The sequence below is a fragment of the Buteo buteo genome, chromosome 9 (genome assembly GCF_964188355.1).
Source record: "Buteo buteo chromosome 9, bButBut1.hap1.1, whole genome shotgun sequence".
Classification (NCBI taxonomy): Eukaryota; Metazoa; Chordata; class Aves; order Accipitriformes; family Accipitridae; genus Buteo; species Buteo buteo.
The window spans coordinates 23,954,513-23,974,515 of NC_134179.1; the positions used below are offsets into that span (position 1 = coordinate 23,954,513).

Here is a 20,003-nt window from a genome sequence, read left to right on the forward strand (position 1 = left end):
ATGTCTTTGGTTTTTACTTTGTACTTGAGAATCCAGTGTTATTTGTACATATCTATAATCTTCTTGCCATTTTGCATTAGAAAAGCAGTATTTATGTTGTGCAAGTGGAAGAAGAGTTTTGATATTTGGTCATCGATTGAGAGTTTTATAAGTAAACTTTTAATACGTGGTATTAACTTATTATGTGATATTTTTTCTTTTTTTGGATTTAAATATTGTGTAAATGTGTGTCCAACTTAACCTTTTCTGTCATTGAAAAGCGCTAATTGATCTTGCTGGCCCTGACATAATAGTATAGTTTGATATTTGAAACCTTTCAGCTTTGGCATGGCCCTTTAATCACCCCTGAGATTTCAGGGCATGGTTCTACTGAAGGCATAAACCGCTACTCTTTTTAAAATTAAATAAAAATGATTATTAAAAATAAATTATCTTTATGGTCTTTTAAAGTCAGTAGATGTTTTACTTATCAAAGCCCCAGGCTTTACGATATACATTAAAAACTTTCTGATTTACTCATATGTATTAGGTGACATTTTAGATATTGCTGTACAGAAATCAGATTTTTATGAAATAATTTTTTGGCCAAGTCCACACTTCTGTGTTGCAGCGTTATTAAATCTGTCATTAAATCAGAAGTGCTTAAAGGAACTTGGATGCAATTTGCAGTGTGAAAGCTCAGATACGAAGAGTGTTTATCTGACAAGTAAACAATAAAATTTATTTGAAAAGGCAATAAAACGTAGATTTTTAGTCTACATTGTAGGTTGTTGTGCTGCCAGAAGGATTCCTTTTGGGATGCCTGTAGTACCGGACCTTGGTGAAAACTATTTTAAAGCAGTTTCTTCTTTTTATCTCTAAGCCTGAAAAATGTGTTGAATAGCCGACCCGCCTTTTGCTTTAATGTTAAACAGTAAAATTACTTTGATGATTGATTATCCTATATGAAAATGCATCCCTGGGCAGTTTCACTCACAGGATTGTATATAGGCTAGCTGTCAGACTTTTGAGCAAAATGTCAAATGCTGATGGCTGTCTGAGGTATTCTAAAATTTAAGCATTTTGTTTTCAATTTGTTTAAAATTTCTTCATGATAAGGGAAGATTATAATGAGGAGTGATTATCTTCAGAACTTTCGGAGGTCCATATACCAGTGAGAGTAGTATGTATTTGGTTTTAAGCTACTACGCTTAGGTGCTAGACACTAAACTTTGATTTAGACTGCAATTACCATGGATTTGGAAAGATGGATTTTTGGAGGTTTTCTGTGCCTAAATGCCTTTGGAGGTCTGTGTCCTTTTCCTAGAATTAAAAAAATAAATACAATTGTGGTGATTTTTCATTAAGCAGCTGTCCCCAGAAGTACAGTGTAGTGAGTAATGTTGCAGGACTGTGTAGGGCTGCTTGATTGGATGTAATTTAAGTGCTGTCTCTGAAGAACTCAAGTCTGTCTGGGCTGACTGAATACTGCGTCTTTACACCAGGGTTGCCTCCTATTGTGGCTGGACTATACAATTTGACTAATTTGGAGCAGCAAATTGCAAAAAAACCTCCCAAGGCAACCTGCAAAATACTCACATACAGAAGACTGATTTTCATATAGGTGATATTTTTTAGTTACGTATTTAAGTTAATATGCACTAGTTTTTTTGTCAACATTAAAATTTACTACTATTGTGATGTGACCCAGTGTAGGTTGACATTGTCAGCAGTGTAAAGAATTACTGCTGCCTTTTTTTTAATTGGGTAGACGCAGCACGTAACTGTTCTGCTCTTGACACATATATAATTAAACCACAAAAACCTACATTAAAATACCATGAAGGGTCTGATTCAGACCACAAAAGTAAAAGAAATACAGAGCTGAGTTTGCAACTTTTCGAATAATTCTCCTCTATGACTATGTGTATATAACTATTGAAATCAATGCTGGTGCATGAGGTAATTGGAAACTTAACTTGATGTTTTGTGCCAGATCCTTGGCTGTTGCAAATTGGAGTAGGAATGTTGAAATTACTGGAGTGGTCTCACATTATGCCAGACGAGTATCTAGTCCTCTATTCTTAGTGCAGTCTATTTTTTGGGGGGGTATTGTAGTATACTTTATAGGTGTGAGATCACATGCACAGAGAAGTGAACCAGTAATACTTAGAAAAAACAAAGGAGGGTTAAGTATAAATGTCCAAATCATATATTCATGTTTTCTTCCATTTTAAGACATTTTCATACTCTATGTTAGAATATATCTTTTTATTTTTACAGCATTTTACAAATGACCACAGAAATGCCTTTTACAGTAATTGTACTCCTGAAAATGATGCAGTTAGTTAGAAATATTGTTAATTGACTGTATTCTTTTCAGTCCTTTCAGGCAACTTCATTGGTCATAGAAGTGAATAGTCAGGTTGTGTTTACTCAGGGACGTTTCGTGAATGCCAAGCCTATTCAATAAAAGGTGTGAAGTCCATTTATCATGTTCAATCCCTCCTGGATGTTCCTTTTTATTTACTGTAGTATATTCCCAGAGAATCACAGAAAATAAAGTTCATCTTACTCCCAGGTGAGAGTGGCTAAACCAGCCTCTGTACACTCTGGTTTATGCATCCTGATATCACGCTGTATGTGAGGTCTTTCTCCCAGCTCTCCTGAGTGTCCCAGCATAGACATAGTTTCACAAAACCAGGCACAGCTCGGGCAGATTATGCACATTTCCTCTGCCAAGTTCTAGCAATGCAACTCAGACTCAACCTAATGTTCCTGTTCTGGTCTTCTTAACCCAGAGAACTAGGGAGCTGGAAACTAATAGGGCTGAATGGTACAGAGGTTTTACAAATGGAATAATTATATCCTGGGAAAGGGTCTCCAAAATAAAATTTCCAGGTTACCCCAAGGCAAGATTTGGAACTGTGGTAGGTTTCCCAAGTGGAAAGATTAAAGTACTTTTCCACTTAGCCACCTATTTTTATGTTTATTCTAATCTGGTGTGATAGAAGGAGCTGTTGTAATGTTTGTATTAATTTGCTTCAGTTGATTGCCCCTTCGGAGAAGCAATTTTTTTGTTCAAAGCACCATCCGAGTGCTGAGCTCACTGTGCAGTGGTATGGCTTGGAGTCACCTGCAATAAGAGCCCTTTCAGCTAAGATGGCCAGCCGATGTGTTTCCTAGTCATTTCTGGTAGCTATTTAGCTATGATTCAGATTGTTTTCCAACTTTCTGATTAAACTATAGTCTAATTTCTCCAAGGGCTAGCTGAGTAGCCAGATTTTTGGCTTAAGAAAAATGAAATGGAAGGAGTTACTCCTTGATAGTTGTGAAACTACCCAGCTTTTTGGGGTCTTGCTTAGGTCTGCATTGAAGGAAGTCCAAGATGAGGACTGCAGCTCGAGGGATGCTGTCAGATCAGGACTAAGCCTGCAGCAGTTTGACTGTACGGTCTGTAGGAAGAGGGCCATCGTTTTGCTCTGTTTTTACATAGTTTGCTAGGGGTATTGGTTCATATAAGCAGTAATAGCAGTAATCTGCCTGGGACTAGTTGCTGTGTGTGACCACCTGAATCTGAAGTTCCTACATCCACCCGTTTTCTGTGGCAGAGGACGGAAGAGCACGAAGCTATGATTTCACGTTTGGTGGCAGTGCTTCTTAAGCAGCCCTCACCCCTCCTCTGCCGGCCACTCGTTTAAGCTGGATCCGTTCCTTGCTGTGGTTCACAAACAGCTGTGCTGGCACGAGGCAAAGGTCGGAATGAGTGGCAGCACCCGTGCTGCCGAGCCTGGCACCGGCGCCGCAGAAATAGCTGCGGAACCACAGTCTCCGTTACCTAATCTGCCACCTCTGTTAACTGAAGTGCAGGGTCAAGTCTGCGGGATAGGTGGAATTTTTCAGAAGGAAAACATTGTCTACAAAAACGATCCCTTGATCTTTAACCAGAAGGTTTTGTTGATGTGGGTTTTTTTAACTAAAACTAAAGTCGCTGCAAATAATTTGCCGATATACGTGCAGGTTAGAAAAATAGGGAAAGTTATGGTACCTTTGGAGGGGACAGCTGTGATGTTCTCAAAGGCAGGCAGGAGTTCAGATGCGATACCAGACGACAGAGCTTTTCCAGGTACGTGTACCGCTGTCCAAAAGAGGGGCTCCCCGGGGACGGGCAGAGCGTAACGGCACTAGGAGGAGAACATCATCGCTGAGGGCTGCAGCGCTCATGACGGGCTGCATTCTTTTACCGCTATTCCTGGAGAAAGAAGTGGAATAATTTCTCAGAAGTGGCCATTACTTAGCTGTCACTGTACACAAGTGCTTAATTTATGGCAACTATTTTTTATTAGTCTCCACTGTCACAAAGTATTAACTTACATGCTATCACATTCCAAATGCCTTTTTTATGTTCTTCCCATATAATACTGAAATATGCATGCTATACCACATCATGGGTTTATGAACACTTGAGCATGCCAAAGTAGCCATATTATTTTTGATGTGAGTCCAAGTTTGATTTCTAGAGATAAGAGTAGTGATGTAATAAGGTTCTGTAAGGGGTTTGAGTTGAGGTGACTATTTGATTAATAAACTTGAAGGATACAAAATCAACTTGGCACAAATGAAATGGATGAAACAGCAAACTAAAGCATAGATTTCAAAAATACTTACTTGTTAATGAGTCTTTAAAGAGGACACTATAACAAAGAGTTTTTCAGAGGCTAGTCATCAAATCAAAAGCTATTTATTATTTGACTTGTGACGCAAAGATTAGTGAATTCTACAAGAAGTAATACCTTTGATTAGATCAATTGCCGACCTAATAAAAGAGATCTGTCTTCTTACAAACTTCCTTGTACTTCGGTTGTTAGACTCTAGTGCCTACAGTACTGCTACTACAAAGACTGAGGGAAGAGTAAATAATGAAGAGAGCAGATTGCTAAGAGTAGTCTGGCTTGTTCACCAAACCGAGAGCAAGCAAACAGTATGTGCTTCACTACAAGCCAGCGGTTTATTTAAAAAAACAACTGGAGGCCATAGAAAATGATCAGGATGGTATCATAGCCAAAAAAGGAGTAGGAATTTAAACAAAGTACTAGGCAGAGTGTGAGAGGTGTCATTACCTGTGTAGGTAGTATGGGTGCAGCTACTGTCGGAAGGCTGTGCCCTCTTTTAGCTTTAGAAAGGATGCTTGAAAAATTGGAGATGTTCCAGATATAAGACCAGGGGAGTAATTAAACAATCGGAAAACATGTCTTCCAGGGGATGAGCAGATTTTAGTTTACCAAAGGAGAATGTAGCATAGTTTGATCACAGCTAATAAATATCTAAATGGAGGAAAGGAAATCTGGGAAAGGATCCATTGTCAAAGCAGTTGTCATAATTAAAATCTGGGAATAGCTGTTTTTCACAATTACATTTAATACTGGCTCTCAGTAAAGAGGCTCGCCTGTGGGATGGCGAGCTGTTCCATGGACTTCACGTCGTTTCAGTTCCGTATGGGGACCGCTGATGGGCCAGGAACCCAAATGAGTGCAGACAGCTTGTGTGAGGTTCGGCAGCAGAAAAAATGTAGACTACGCAGCACTTCTAGTACGGGTTTTAGCGTTTTCTTTGTGCTGGACAAGGGTGGCACATAGGAATTTTGCTACTTTTCATTCATTGTGTTCTGATGGTTTCAGGTTAACTTGACAGCCACGGTGCAGCAATGTTAGGTTTGGTGAGTAATAATTGTCCTTCCATTCTGTCAGAAGCCGCCTGAGCTGCGTGCTGGCACCAGCAGGATTTCCTTATTCTGGGACAGTTTTACATTCACATTTTTTGTTTCCCATTGTTCAGTAATTCCTTGAGAATGGAACACTTTCTCAAATGCAATATTTAAGGGTTACTGTCAACTTTAATTAAGAAAAAGGCTGTATTTCTCCTACCAAGCCAGAACCAAAGTACCCATGTTTATTTTCGGTGGCTTTACTTTTATATTTCTTTCTGGCATTTCAAAATGTTCCACTGAAGCACTGTATGTGAAACACATGCAGTAACAGGAATGGCAGCTGCTGGCCAGGAGTGGGCAGTGACGCTGACAGTTGAAAAGGAAGGGCAAGCTGCGAGCTTCCGCCTTCATCAGGATGTTTCTAGGAATCTTAGTGAGTATTTGAACTTCTTCGGTAACTGTCATTGCATACTCACGCTGCTGAATACACTCTTCAAACTGTGGCATGGCTTTTTAAAACAAATAGGATGTAGAGATACTATGCTGTAACAGCTTTCATTTTACCATGTGATTGGATTATTTGGGTTAATTTATCCAGCCTTGTAAAACTGCTTTTTGCTTTTACCTGGAGGATGTGCTCATTTTTAGGTTCTCCTAAATTCCTAACTGATAAGTAGGGTTTCTGGTTTAGAAATAACCTTTGTTGTTATCTTATTTTTATGTCACAAAGTGATTTTTTTTTTTTTTATGTGTGAAAGGTGAATTTGACATGTCTTTTGGGGAGAGGATATAATAAATAATTAATATTTTCAAGTTGACAGTGTCGCTTTAAATATTCTGGCTAACCAAGCATAGCCTTTTTCTTTCTGTTTGCAGTGGCTTGTTTATAAAGAACTGAAATGTTTTATTTGGTTTGTTTTCAGCTATTTTCTACCGAAAAAAGAGAAGGAAAATGTCTCAGAAATTAACCAAAATATGCTGTGTAGTAAAAACCAAAATCCTTCCCACTAAAAAAATCTAGTTGTTCAAAACATTGAAATGGCCAGCTAGTAGGAAAATAAAATTTTTATTAAAATTCTAAAAGAGTATGCTTCTATCTGTGGCATCTTTGCATTACTATTTTTTTTCCCCTGGGAACCCTCTTTCTTTTTGGTAAGGATTGTGTGGGTTTGATCAGTCATGAGTTTGAAAACACTATGTTAAATTTTTTCACAAATCAATTTCCCTTAATTTTAGGGGAACACAGTGGGATTCTAGATTGGATTTGTTTACAAATCCAGGCCAGAAACAATCTCAGCATTTGTTTTCTTTATTTCTGGCCAGAATAATCTGTAATTGATTAATCTGGAATGAGTCAGAAGAGGTCTGTGTAGCTGCATACCTTATCTAAGTGTGAGTGAAGAGGTCTCTCGCAGTTGGGAAGCCCCCAAGCATCAGTGGATTCGCGGCTCTGGTTTCAATCTTGGCAATTTCACGGCGTATTGTGCAATGTTAGGATAAGGGAGGAATTGCTGAGTTTATAATTCTGTACTCTGAAATTCTTAACGCTAATCCTTTTTATTTGTTGCACAGGTATGGGATGGGAGTGGTAGGAAGAGTAGGGAAGTCAGTTTTACCCATCTTTGGGTACCTGTAAAATTGGTACCCTGTTTTGCAAGAGAGAGAAATGCTGCACTGAGGTATTATTTCACCTAAAGTAAATGAGATACAGTGCTTGCAGTTGTTTACCATTTGCCAAGAAGTCTTTCTGTTTTCTTGGTTTCCCCCTTGTTTTGTTGTATGATGATAATGGGACAGCAGGCAGATCTCTTGTCTGAGACCCTCTCTGTTTCTTACCTGTTCTACGTACCTAACTGACACAGAGATCTCATGGTGTGTGTTGCTCTGCTTTTTTGTCTTGATGCCTGCTTTTTACTGGTACCAAAGGGTTTTATGGTTTTGTGACTTGTTTCTAAGTTAGAAGTACCTGATGCAGAGTGGAAATACGATCTTAATTTTTCTTGAATAAAATGTCCACAAATGCCACATAAGCAATGCCACCCTTCAGGAAATTCAGTTCAAGGAAGCAAACTGCACTAAACTGACAATTATACAATTGTGCACCAAAGACCATGCAGAATTTGCAAGACTGTGTGTAACAAATATATAGTGACTGGCATGAAAGCCAATTATTTGACTTGAATTTTGAGAAATTTTCAGTGTATTACAGTTTGTTTGGTGGCATGAATTGTGTCTGTTTTGATTGCTGTATTTAATGTCTGGCATGAATTAACGTGCTCAGAAAGGAAGATGGAAATAACAAATTATGTCCCAGTTATAGATGTGTAATTTTCCAGGGGAGGAAGAAACTAAAAGGAAACTAGATGAGCACAGAACTATAAATGCGTGATGGCTGTTGAAGATTCTTTCCTTGTTCTTAACATACATCATAACCCAGTATGGATAATTCTGTTGTCTCAAGATGTGGAAATGGCTGAGCTGTGTTACCAGGAACAAACACTCTTTCATCTCCAGCAGGGATCATAGCAAGACCCTAAATCTTCTGTGAATCTGAGCCTCAGGGTTATCAGTGTCCTGATGATAGAATACTAGGATTTTATTTTTAATTCCTGTTTTGGTTTTTGTGCTAATAATATCTGACATAGCCCCTTGACACTTACTCATTTCAGAAGCATAGTTTCTATATACATTAGAATTTATACTTTCTACCCAGTTTAGACATGTGCATGTTCATATGCACATCCATGTTCTGATGCGCATCAATGCTGGATACTGTGCTGGGATGAGAATGCTGAGTGGGTCCTGAAGGGTGCCCTGTGCAGCCCCCTCCACCTAGCTAGTACGCTGTCACCCGTGTATTTGCTGTGAGAGCAAGGACTCTTCTTTATAGAGGAAGTGGCTGGGTCCATTTGCTTTTCAGCATATCCTGGAAATTCCTCCTGTATTCCTTCCCTGTAAATGAGTAGCAGGACGGCGTGCGTGCTTGCAGTAGGCAGGAAATTCAGTAGGGCTTAGAAGCCTACGGAAGTTGCGTTGAGTTGTTGTATGAACTCCTTGAGTAATTCTGCTAATTCAAAATAAGGAATAATGTGTCTTCTCTATTTAAGCAATCCATGTGCAAATACAAGTCGATGTAGGCAGGTGCTCAGCAGGACACAAACCCCAGCCAAGATGATCTGCTTCCACCAGGGGCCACTGGACGTGCTCAGAGCTAAAATAAGCTAGGGATGGATGGATGGATGGCACCGCATGTTCTCCTCTCAGCTGCAGGCCAAGGGCTCTGGGTGAGGATGGAGGTCAGCATTTTGGAGGTCACTCATAGATGGAGAAGTGGGTCCCAGTTGTGCTACCAAGGGTTCCAGAAAGCTCTAAAAGTTCTCTAAGGGTAAAATTCTCATCCTCAACAAAGCTAAAAGTGGGCTGAAACCAAACTGATCCAAAGAGAGCTGTATCTAACCCTCCAGAGATGAGGACCTGAGGAGAAAAAAAAGTATTAGAAGAGGAGGAAGGGAAAGATTAGTATTCAATATTCCCCTTAATTCTCTAGTCTGTGGAGCAAGATTTGTTTCTGCAATGCAGTATGAGTTTTTCGGGAGGCTCATTTTGCTCATCTTGATATCGGGGGTAAACACCAGTTACCACAGCTAAGCCTAAATACACATGCAAGATTCCCAAGCCACTTCTACTTCCTGCAAGAATCCTACTGATTAAAAGGAATGTGAAAAGAAAAAATTGAGAGCTAAAAGAAATTTAGAAGTTCTGTATATTTCTCTCCACCTGCCAATTTTCCTCAGGAAAGCAGTACATGTCCCTGACTAGGTCATACTGTCAGGATGGCTTTGCTTGCCTTTTCAACTGTTTATTATGTTTATGTTATTTAAAATTTGTTAGTCATTTGCTCTCTCTTGAAGTTAGATACAGATAATAATATTTCTTACTTTTTTTTCCACTAAAGAAGAGTTGTTTTTATTAGGGTTGACACTCCTTTCAAGAAAACACAGTACTTGTGTAAGAGAAAACACAAAAGCCAACAAAGCTAAAAATTAGTCAATATATATAAATATAAATTAGTTCTAAAATCAGTTCAAAATATATCAAGCAATAGCTTTTCTGAGATTATATTGAGAGCTGAGTTTTCATTTTGTCTTACAACATAAGAAAGCTGATGTCTTCTTTTTCTACCAAAGCATGGACAGACAGTTTCCAGAAAGCCCTATGATTATAATTTTGTTTATTTTAAAAGTGTCAGATTACTATGTTTTTCTTATTGACTTGCCTGCTAATAGTTTCACTTGAGTTTTGAAGAAAGCTATGTTATGAAGCACATCAATCTCATTCCTCATCTGGGCATGGATCTTTCTTCTTTTCCAAATGTGATACTGTTAGGGACTGGGAAAGCAGTATGTTTTTGCTGTCCAAAATACAGTTTTGGACTGTAGATACAGGCTAAGTTGAAATTCTAATAAATCAGCATTTGGTTTCCTTTTCTTTTAATTTAGGTTATATTTTATCTTTTTCACATGAGACTACATGTGATGTGCATGCAGACAACTAGAAGAATGTTTTCCTAGGTAAGCACTGATTGAATGTTAGGTGGTGCCTCTTTGTTGCTTGTACCCTCTCTCCTGTTCCTTCAAAGAAATGAGTTTCATGGGAAACAACTAGCATGAAATCATCTAATTTAGTGAGATTGTAGTGCATATGCACAAGTTCCTTGCACTGATTCTAGAGCAATTAATTTTCTCATTACCTGCCTTGCATAACCTTTCAAAGTGCCTCAGATGTGCTCTTCACTCTCCTCAGATGTTCTGTAGGAACGGTGCAAACCCACAGCGGCTTGCCTGAGACTGAGGGAGTTCAGACCCTGGAGCCTGTCCTCATTTGTTGGTACCTTACTGCTGCACGTCCTGCATACGTTCAGTTGCAGTTATAAGTGCTAAGTACTTCTACTATCACAGGTTGCTGAAGTAGAGCACTAGAAAATGAGAAATTGCTCTATTTGTGACCACTTCTCACTTAACTTTTTGACTCTCAATCTGTGGCTGCGATAGAAATGAGTTCTTTGTGGCTATGAGTTAATTGTGTTAACTGCAGCATCCTCCTTTCTGTTAATTTTTTAGGCTTCTTATCGACACATTTCAAAATGTAAAAAACAATATAGTAAATTTGACTGGGATTCTGCAGCTCCGGTACTATAATGCCTGAGCATCACCATGACACAACCTCAGTAGAAGTAGGTGTTCTTCAGAAGAAGCAGAATAAAAATAACGTGACAATGTGCCCAAGGGGATCATTATGTGAAAAAAATTGTTGTGGTAGAAACTGAGGACCACCCCCGCATAATTTCATTTAAGAAGACCCACTCCTAGTGGACCAAGAGAGGACTTTCTTCCTAAGTTTTTGGGTTGAAGTGAAAGGGAGGAAAATTTTTGTCTGTTGGCCAAACTCCTCTTCCAGATGATGGATTCTTCTTGGAGCTCCATCTCTCCGTCTGGCTGACTGGAGGGCCTGAAGCAGCCTCTGAAAAAATCTTGGGAAACGCCAAGTGCTTTAGGGCTGTTTTTTATCTGTGGATCCTAAAGCTTCACATTCTATCTGGAGCCTGTGAAAGTTGCAGCACAGGATATTATTAGACATCCCATAGAAAATGAAGCTACCTCAATCAGTTGTTTATTTGTTGCAATCCTAGTTTTCTGAAGAAATCATTGTGAGGGGAGAGATCACGTCCTTGCTGTCTTACATTTTCAGTCATTTACAAAGCAGTATGCAGCAGATCCTCAAGTAGTTTTTTTATTTTTTTAACTTATGGGGGTATCTCTGGGAGGAAACACATGTTTCTCCTCATGGTCGAGTCCTGGAAGTTGCAGTTTAAATTTGATGAAGTGTTTTATTCCCCCAGATAAAAATAAATAAATAAAAAATTAGATTTAAATGCATTTGTTGATGAGGAAAGTCAGGAATCCTCCTAATTAAGACATTTCTTAGAAAGGTAAAATTTTTATCTGGGAGCATAAAACACTTCATCAGTTTTAAAGCCACATCTGCAAGGACTAGATCAAGAGCAGAAACAGGCATTTTTCTTCATTCTGGCTTGTCTGTGAGTTTAAGACTTTTAACAACAGTTTTAAAAATAGTTAAACCCAGTTAGAAACACTTGAAATATAATAGGGATAAGAGTGCCCTCCCTCCCTCTGTTTTTAATCTGGTTCTCTTGATGGGATAAACTACAAGGTTGAATTGGTAACTGGATTATTGCCTCATAAAACAGCACGAGGTTACTATTATCCTTTAATTTTATATCTTTATTAGGGAGTAATGTTGGTCTTATTTAAATCACTGACTTCTCTAATGGTTTTTCTCCTCTTTTACAAATTTATAAAACTAAACCCTAAAGGATTTGGTCTAAGTGCAATTGGCATAACTGCCATTATAAAAATCATTGTGTTAGCAGTTGGTTATAATCAGCCGCTTTAACTGGGCTCAAAATGTAGCAAGATTTAGCTGTTGATAGGTAGAATACTGATAAAATATTAATTCTGAATTTTATTTTTAAAAGCTCCATTTCCAGTAAGAGTATTCAAATTTTGAGGCAGTGTGAAGATGAACAACAGAGCCTTAGAAACTATTATAATATAGCAAGTTTGTGCAAAGGATATATTTAACACATTGTCTATTTCTGCAAAGATTAAACAAGCTTGTCTTTGTCTTCAGTTCAGTAAAGTAAGTTCAAAAACTTGTGAATGTCAGTCTTTTTTAGAAGGTGACTAATACAAGTGGCTAATTTAATGATGAGTTCCAGTGGATACATCCACCTGAATTTTTGGGACACAACACACATATTGTGGGTGAGTCATAGGCAGTTCTTAACAGTAAAACTCCTGTTGGACTTACATGCTCAGGATGTATTTAAAATATTGATACATTTTATTTTTTAAGGAAAAATGTGACATCCATCTGTTGATTTCAGTGTGCTTTGGTTAAGATCATGATTGATATGGAAAGAAACATGAATATGGGTCTATCTGTTATGGTATGGCTTCGTAGTTGAGTTGTAGTTGAGTTTCACATGGAAAGTGAGGGATCTGTCACCTTCAGTGACCGACAGACAGAATAGAGCATTTAATGTTTGAATGCAAGCCAGGTGCTGACTTTCAGTCAGTAAACTTAGAAACTAGTCAAACAATTTGTTCCGAATCTTGTATTTTACTACTGAGTGCTTGACCGTTTCTTTCTGCAGGCAATCATACTAATGCAATAACATGCATGCGCTTCAAACTCTTAATTAAATTAAAGCAGATTTTGTGTTTAAGTTATTCATGGAATATTTTAAGATGGGTTATGAAAATTTGCCTTCATGTTTCGAATTGCCTCCTTTGGCAGGGGCTGCTACAGGAAGTGCCGTGTAGAGCTGCTTTCTCTCAAAATACCCACTGTTCTTGGTAGGGTCCTCTGTGAAATTTGCCTATAGTGGGTGTTTTAAAGAAGCCTTTTACTTCCCCTTTTGTCTCCATTGGACAAAGACTGCAGAAGATTTTTACAAATACAAGGATGTGGGTTCCACATTGACTGAAAAGCAATGAGAGGTGGTTACTGTTTTAGTGAAGGCATCATGGGTGAAGACGTCAGTGTCTTGGATCCCTCTGAAATCGAGAGGAGACTGAATCCATTTTGGAAAAAAGGAATTCTTTTCAGCTTTCTGATAAGGCGAAATACATGCAATATGATTTGCCTGCAATTGGTCTTTTCCTTATTTAACATCATGGCAAAAATTAATGAAATGCAAATGCCAATCTTTTTGAAACTTAGAGGAGAGGAGAGGAGAACAGGAGTGCGTAATCTGGTGGCAGGAGAAGGGGGATATTAAGGTGAGACTGGAAAGAAAGTAGACTGGGGCTGTAAATGTGCGTGTGCGTACGTTCTAGGAAATACCTAATGCAAAACACAAGGAAATTTTGGGAGTTACGTTTTGGGGGAGTAAAGGGAGGTATGGCAAGTAAGAGGCACTTCAGCCTAAGGGAGGAGGTATTCACAGGGCAGCGTAGGGTGGTGGGGGGCAGTATGTGGGTGCAATGGCTTGTAGCTCCTGTTCAAATGTTCTGCAGGTGCCAACAGAGCTATACATTGTTTAACCTCAGATGAGTAATGGTTACAGTTATGCAGGGTGGAGGTAGCATGACCGGTAAGTGCTTGCTGGTCAGAATTCCAAACAATCCCTAATATGTTTATGCTATTTGGCACACTCTCAGGTAATGGTTTCTTGGGGTGCCTTGTTGATAAACAAATCCAGGTAATATTGATAAATAAATCCAGGTTGTTTGGGTTCCTTAATTTATGTGTTTACATATTGTTATATATTTTATTTTCTTTTAAATGGAACACAAACTTTGATTAATAGTATTATGATTATTGCATATATGAAATATTGCTGGCACTCGTTTTGTTCTAAATTATGCAAATTTGCATAACTCCAAAGTGGATCTTTTCTGAGAATGGACATTGTAATATAATTGTGTGGCTTTATAGTTAAGGTTAGCATAATCATTCATATGCAGAACTCTTAGAAAATAGAATTTTCCTATTGAAGATCTCAATATTTGATGAGAGTGATTCACCTTATGAGAGAAGGCATAGCCATAGCAGGTAATTAGGGTAATGTCTGTCATTTAGCGCTTTGTAGGAAGCTGCTTGTTATAAACCACTTCGTGTAAAGGAATTTAATGGACCTTAGAGAGGGGACTTCATGCTGATAATTGCATAATAACCTTTTTCTGCCAGACACTTAATGAGTAAGAGGTTATCATTAAATGTGTATTAAGCAGTTTTGTTCAACATTCCATAATTGTCTTTCTAATATGTTCTCCCAAGGGTTATCTTTTGTTGTCTACTTAAACAGCTGCCAGTATTAAACATTTTAGCTTTTTTATTGGTTTGTTTTCATAACTATTTTTTCTTGCAGGAGTTGAAGAATTATTACTTAAGTGTATTGCTGTTTCTGTTGGTGTATTTTAGATAGCTTCCCAAAGTAATACTGGAGGTGTTGAAACATTTTGTATGAAATTAGGCTTCATAGAAGTCAGTGGGAGCTTTGCTGCAGATTTTAGTGAAACCACAGCCCCAGGGTGTTTGTTTATTGCAGATTTGCCTTAGGAGTGGGGACCACAAACTAACATTAATTTTTTTCTCTTCATTTTAATTTAGACTACTGAGCTGTAAATTGAAGGGAAGATAATTTCTGCTTGTGGGGGAAAAGAAAGGTGAATAACCTCCATGGAAGACTCTCAGGATCTAAGTGAACAGTCAGTAAGTACAAATGTTGCTAAACTGAATGGAATAAATTGAACTCTGTTCAAGTTGTCTTTGAAGGGATTTTACTTTGGATTTGAGAATTATAGTAAAATCTGGGAAACGCTTCTGAGCTTCTAGATCCAAACCTTTTCTTAGTTCATACAGGAAATGAGTGGTTTTAATCTTTTTTACCCATAGAAAGGTAAAATATCATAGTTACATAGGATTTTGCAGAACTAGAATTGTTGGAGGGCTGATGGATATTATTAAGGTATACTGGAAGAACAAAATGTTAAAAACTTGCACAGTGGTATGCCTTGTTCAAATAATTGTATCAAAATGTATATCCATAGCAGAGTGTCAGTTTTGCCAAAGCAAGAGTTACCCAAAATGCAAATAAGAAATTTCACATGGTCAGACTGTGACAGACGACGTACATGAATTGTTTCAGGACTCTCTTGGATTTCAAGGGGATTGTGAGAATTGGCAGCATATCTCCCTGTCCCACGTCAGAGAGTCCCCTTGTCATTGATGAAATAGTTGGGAAAAATAGGGTGGACATTTCTTCTCCTTTTTCCCCTTCTAATGTTTCCTTTCCTTTAAGGATGTGGTCTTCAGACTTCCTTATCACCAGGCTGCAGTTCTGAGGAGGCAGCATGCTCCGATCAAATTTAAAGTTGGCTGGATTTGCCATCCAAAGTATTGGCTTTGTTTTTAACATCAATTTCTAGTGATCACAGTACTGGCAGGTTTTGCGAGTACCATGATCCCCACGAGTCTCAGCTTGGGCTCAGTGTACTAAAGATCAATAAAGGGATTTCATATTTCTATTTCTGACAAGCTGAAAGACGTTATCCATGTAATAAACTAGTTTTAATATATTTTTAATAGCAGAAACTTTTATAGGTAACACAAGTGTAAGGAACTGAGAAGAGTTGCATGGGTTTTTTTAAAGTGACATTAATTGTCTTTAATAAGCAGTACTTTGCTCCTGACTGGATAGCTCCTATCTGAGACTTTGTCTTGGGCTGGAGTTTTACTGCTGATTTGAAATGTAAAGAACTGGAAAGTCTTAACAGTGTCTTAAGTCACCATGGTGGCAGTAGTTGGGACAGCTGCACGTATTTATGTATTTAAACTGTTCCCAATCAAAACTTTAGAGCATGTACAAGCTACATGGCTTCATAATTTAATAAAGTCTTATAAAGGTCATAAAAGATTAAGCAGAAGTTCTTCTCTCATAGTCTGTGAAACAATTATTCTGTGCAGTATACGTAGTACAGTTATTAATAGGAAGTAGATGAGCCAGGTTAGCTTAGTGCAAAAATGTGTTTTCATGGTAGTTAAAATGTTTTTGCACCACTGGATGCGTGGTAAATGCATACTCTAGTAGCCATTTTACTAGCTTATTGTAGTCTAATTTCTGTAGTATTTTTCATAGTTACTACATAGCTTTATGCTAATATGTGAGAACAGTCTTGCAGATTACAAACTGAGGTTAAATCTGTGCCATGTTGCATATGGAGATAGGATTTGCTGTCCTTATGCTACTGTTAGTGTCACAGAAAACTGTGATTCAAGACAAGGGTTTATTCTTCTTAATCTTTGCTGAACAGTGGCAGAACTTCAACGTAATGGGTGCAAAGAGTCCCCTTTCATTACTCCCTTCATCCAGGTGTGCACCCAGACTAAGACCTCACCAAGGTGTTGGGCACTGTCCTGGGAAAAGGAATTGTGTGAGGCTCGTCCGCCTTGAGCAGATACTGAACCTTCCTTTCCCCACTTCAGAAGCCTTTTCACTATTATATCATGGTTAAACTTCTCTCATAGCCAAGTTTTAAAAAAGAAAACAGTGCTTCTGGCTTAGTTCTTTAAAAGCTGCAGGGCAGGACTGTGGGCTAGACATCCCAGGTAGAAGGAGGCGTTCTGTAGCTGGAGCTTTGGTGATTTAAGCTCTAGGAAAGTATCAGATGTATATCCTACGGCCCTTCTGCTTGTACTGTCCTGGTGTTTTGTGTGGTTAATGTGTTTTGTACTGGTTAGCTCTAGGCAGTTTCTGCTCATCATGCAGGATTTCTGGTTCTTGACATGTTGAGGGAGCCTAGGTGCTTCATTCTGGCTTCAGGATTCCTTTCTGGGAGCTGGGTGCTTGGGATTTAGATCATGGAAATTCAAGGAGCCTAAGGATCTAGCCACTGCTGCGAGAGTATTAGATTGTGTGAATAAGCATGAATGCAAGACCTGTGCTCAAAGTTGTGCTGGCACCTTGCCCCGAATACCGAATATTCTAGCCCTTGGTGACTTGAAAGACTGCCTGTCTCTGCAACTGAGATGGGTTAGAAGGTGCTTGCTGTTGGATGGTATGTTTGATGGACAGTTGAGTTTTCTGAACAGAGAGATTCCTTTATTGAATTCATTTCCCTGGGCAGTCTGTTAAGAGCCTTGGGCAAGGAGGCCAGGCACAGTTACTTGGGACAGTGAACAAGGTTAATTTTCAAGTTTTTTTTAAAGAAAAGAAATTATGCTACTTTCTGCAAGTAGGTTGTCCTCCTGAATATGATGGACTGTAGTGTGGCTCTTATTCTGACAGTCTCCTCCATAATTCTGAGATCACTGTTATTGTTCTAACTCACGTTTTTGTTGTTTACTCTGTCTTCTATTCTTTTAAAATACACTAATAAGAAAGAATTGGTTCTGTGATTCCTATCCTTAAACTGTATCACAGTCAGGTGAAACTCATATGATCATAGCTATGAGCAATTCCACAGCATCCGTGCTGCCATATAAGAAATAAACTCTTCCACTTTGTCTCAAAGCAGTGACTGCATGACCACATGCTGCTTCAGAAATCTAAGTGCACCCCTGTTCTCTGAGCCTCTAAAGATTTGCATTTGACTGAATTGAGCAGCTGCTGTGTTTTCTGAAATGCCAGCTTGATTAGATGTAATATATACACCATTTATTGCATTATGTCAGTAATTTATTTATTTTTCCTATTTTTATTTCTAGTAAATTACTTGCCCCTGCTACATTTTAAACCCTTATGCACTGACTGACCAGAAGTCAGTCTCCTTGCCTGCTTGTCATACTGTAGAGGCTCTGTACTGAGAAATCTGTTGTGCACCCTTTGCTTTGCCTTCTCACTCTCAGTCCCATGTGGCAGAGGTGGGGGAATTGAGTCTTAATCTAGATCATACAGCGATAAAAAGAGTCAGAATCAGAGTAGAGTTTATTGTACTTTGGTTTTCCTGTCTTTACGCACAACTCCATAAGTAAATAGCTGTATTTTGAAGATCGCCAGGAAAATGATGCAAGTTACTACCTGACACAGAGGAGAGAGAGCTGGGATCCCTCAGGTGCAGCTGAGATCCAGCAGGTTCCTGCACCTGGCATGGAGCGGGCTGGGGCTTACCATGGTACTGTACTGCTGGGGCGGGTGTGTGTCCTAAAGAGCTCACGACTCTCTTTTTCTTTCCAATTCAGATGCAGAATATGCTCATACATCCATGCATAGGAAGGGAACTTTCTGTTCATTGATAGAAAGGTTCAGTTTATAGTATTCTCAAAGAAAAAGAAGAAAATAGTAAGACATGTATTTCACAGGAGAATAAAATAACCAAACGGTCCTTTTAATGTTCTGGTGTGATGTCTGTCACCATGTGCAGGCTGCTACTTATCAAGTAAAAGAATACTTAAAGCCACATAAATTGGCTTTACGTGGACAGATGTGGCTAGGTAAAAATGTAGTTTTAATAACTGTGATTGCCATAGAGTTTATGCGCACTAAATAAAAAAAATGTAGAAGATATGATAAAACACATTAGATTTTATGTTACTCTTATTGCTATCCTTCAAAATAAATATGCTAGTTTTCATTTTTCTAACTAGAAATCCTTTTTTCAAAAGATGCATGGTAAAAATTCTTCTATTTAGTTTTGAAATGGGAGAGAAGGAAACTTTACAGATCGTGTATTTATGAAGAATCTAGCAGTCGAGAGACAAAAGGTTTTTAAGATTGGTCTTGGAGATGGTTAATAAAATGATAAATGTTTAGCACCTCAATAGTCCTCTGTTGTGCCTTGGTATAGCAGACACACATAGGATTTTGGGAACTACAGTTTTACATTCTGTATCTTCTAGTCGTTATTTGCTGTTCAGTCTGTCTTAGTAGAAGAAAAGTAATTTGGCCACTAACTTGCTAGTTTAGGGTTTCAAAGGGCCTTATTAGAAACTGGTGTAATTTCATCCCCTGGCCCTTTTATATAACAGCGTGCATATTTAGATTACTTCATTTTGACCTAGAATTAAACAATAGGTTGCAGTGCTGTAGGACAGGACACTAGCAGATGTGAGGCTAAACCTGAATGAACAGGTTTTCATTTTTCTGACATTTGGACAATCATCCCCATTGTGTCCCGGGTAAGTTATTCGTTTTTCATCAGATTATACAGACAATCATATCTGTTACTTGCGTTTATGCCCTACTTGCAGCTGGACAATCCCTGGCAACCTTTTTGGACAGTGTTGCTTCCCCGTTTTTATTTTGTTTTATCCTGTGAAGGTGTCAGATGTGATCCCCTTGCAGATCAGTTTTTGGCTGTATCTACTTCTCTGCCGCACAAGCCCTGCGCCTGCAGCATTTAGTCTTCCCCCCTCTGGGGTGGGCAGCCTGCTCGCGCCCTGGGAACTTGGGCTGAAGTTCATTTCAATGAAATGAAAAAGAGTTTAAACTCTTCTACTGAGTTTTAAATGTCAGTCATACTTTAGAAGACTGTTCTGTATCGCAGCATAGCACGTTGTGGTTCTTACCTCTGTGATATCAATATTTGTAGGACTTGGAATATTACAGGCAAGTCATCTTGTCAAATTAGCAATGTTGCTTGAAAGAGACCTCTGGAAGTTATCTAGTCTAGCTTCTAGTCATGAAATGCTAGCAGTATGTGCAACTATTTCACTGTTATGAAAGCAATGAACTATATTAAATATTAGTAAGCGAGCACCTTCTGAAGAAATTACGGGTTTAGCAAGCAAA

General features: G+C 38.6%; 1 protein-coding gene across 6 annotated transcripts in view; it reads left to right on the top strand.

Annotated features, from left to right (window-relative positions):
- The window catches only part of EYA4 (EYA transcriptional coactivator and phosphatase 4), a 157,335-nt gene that overhangs the window by 4,193 nt on the left and 133,139 nt on the right, over positions 1-20,003 (top strand). For all 6 annotated transcript variants that reach the window (XM_075035752.1, XM_075035744.1, XM_075035748.1 and 3 more), the window contains exon 2: positions 14,885-14,986. In XM_075035752.1, coding sequence (XP_074891853.1) covers positions 14,954-14,986 — 33 coding nt within the window. In that variant the 5' untranslated portion in view covers positions 14,885-14,953. The remainder of the gene's footprint in view (positions 1-14,884; positions 14,987-20,003) is intronic.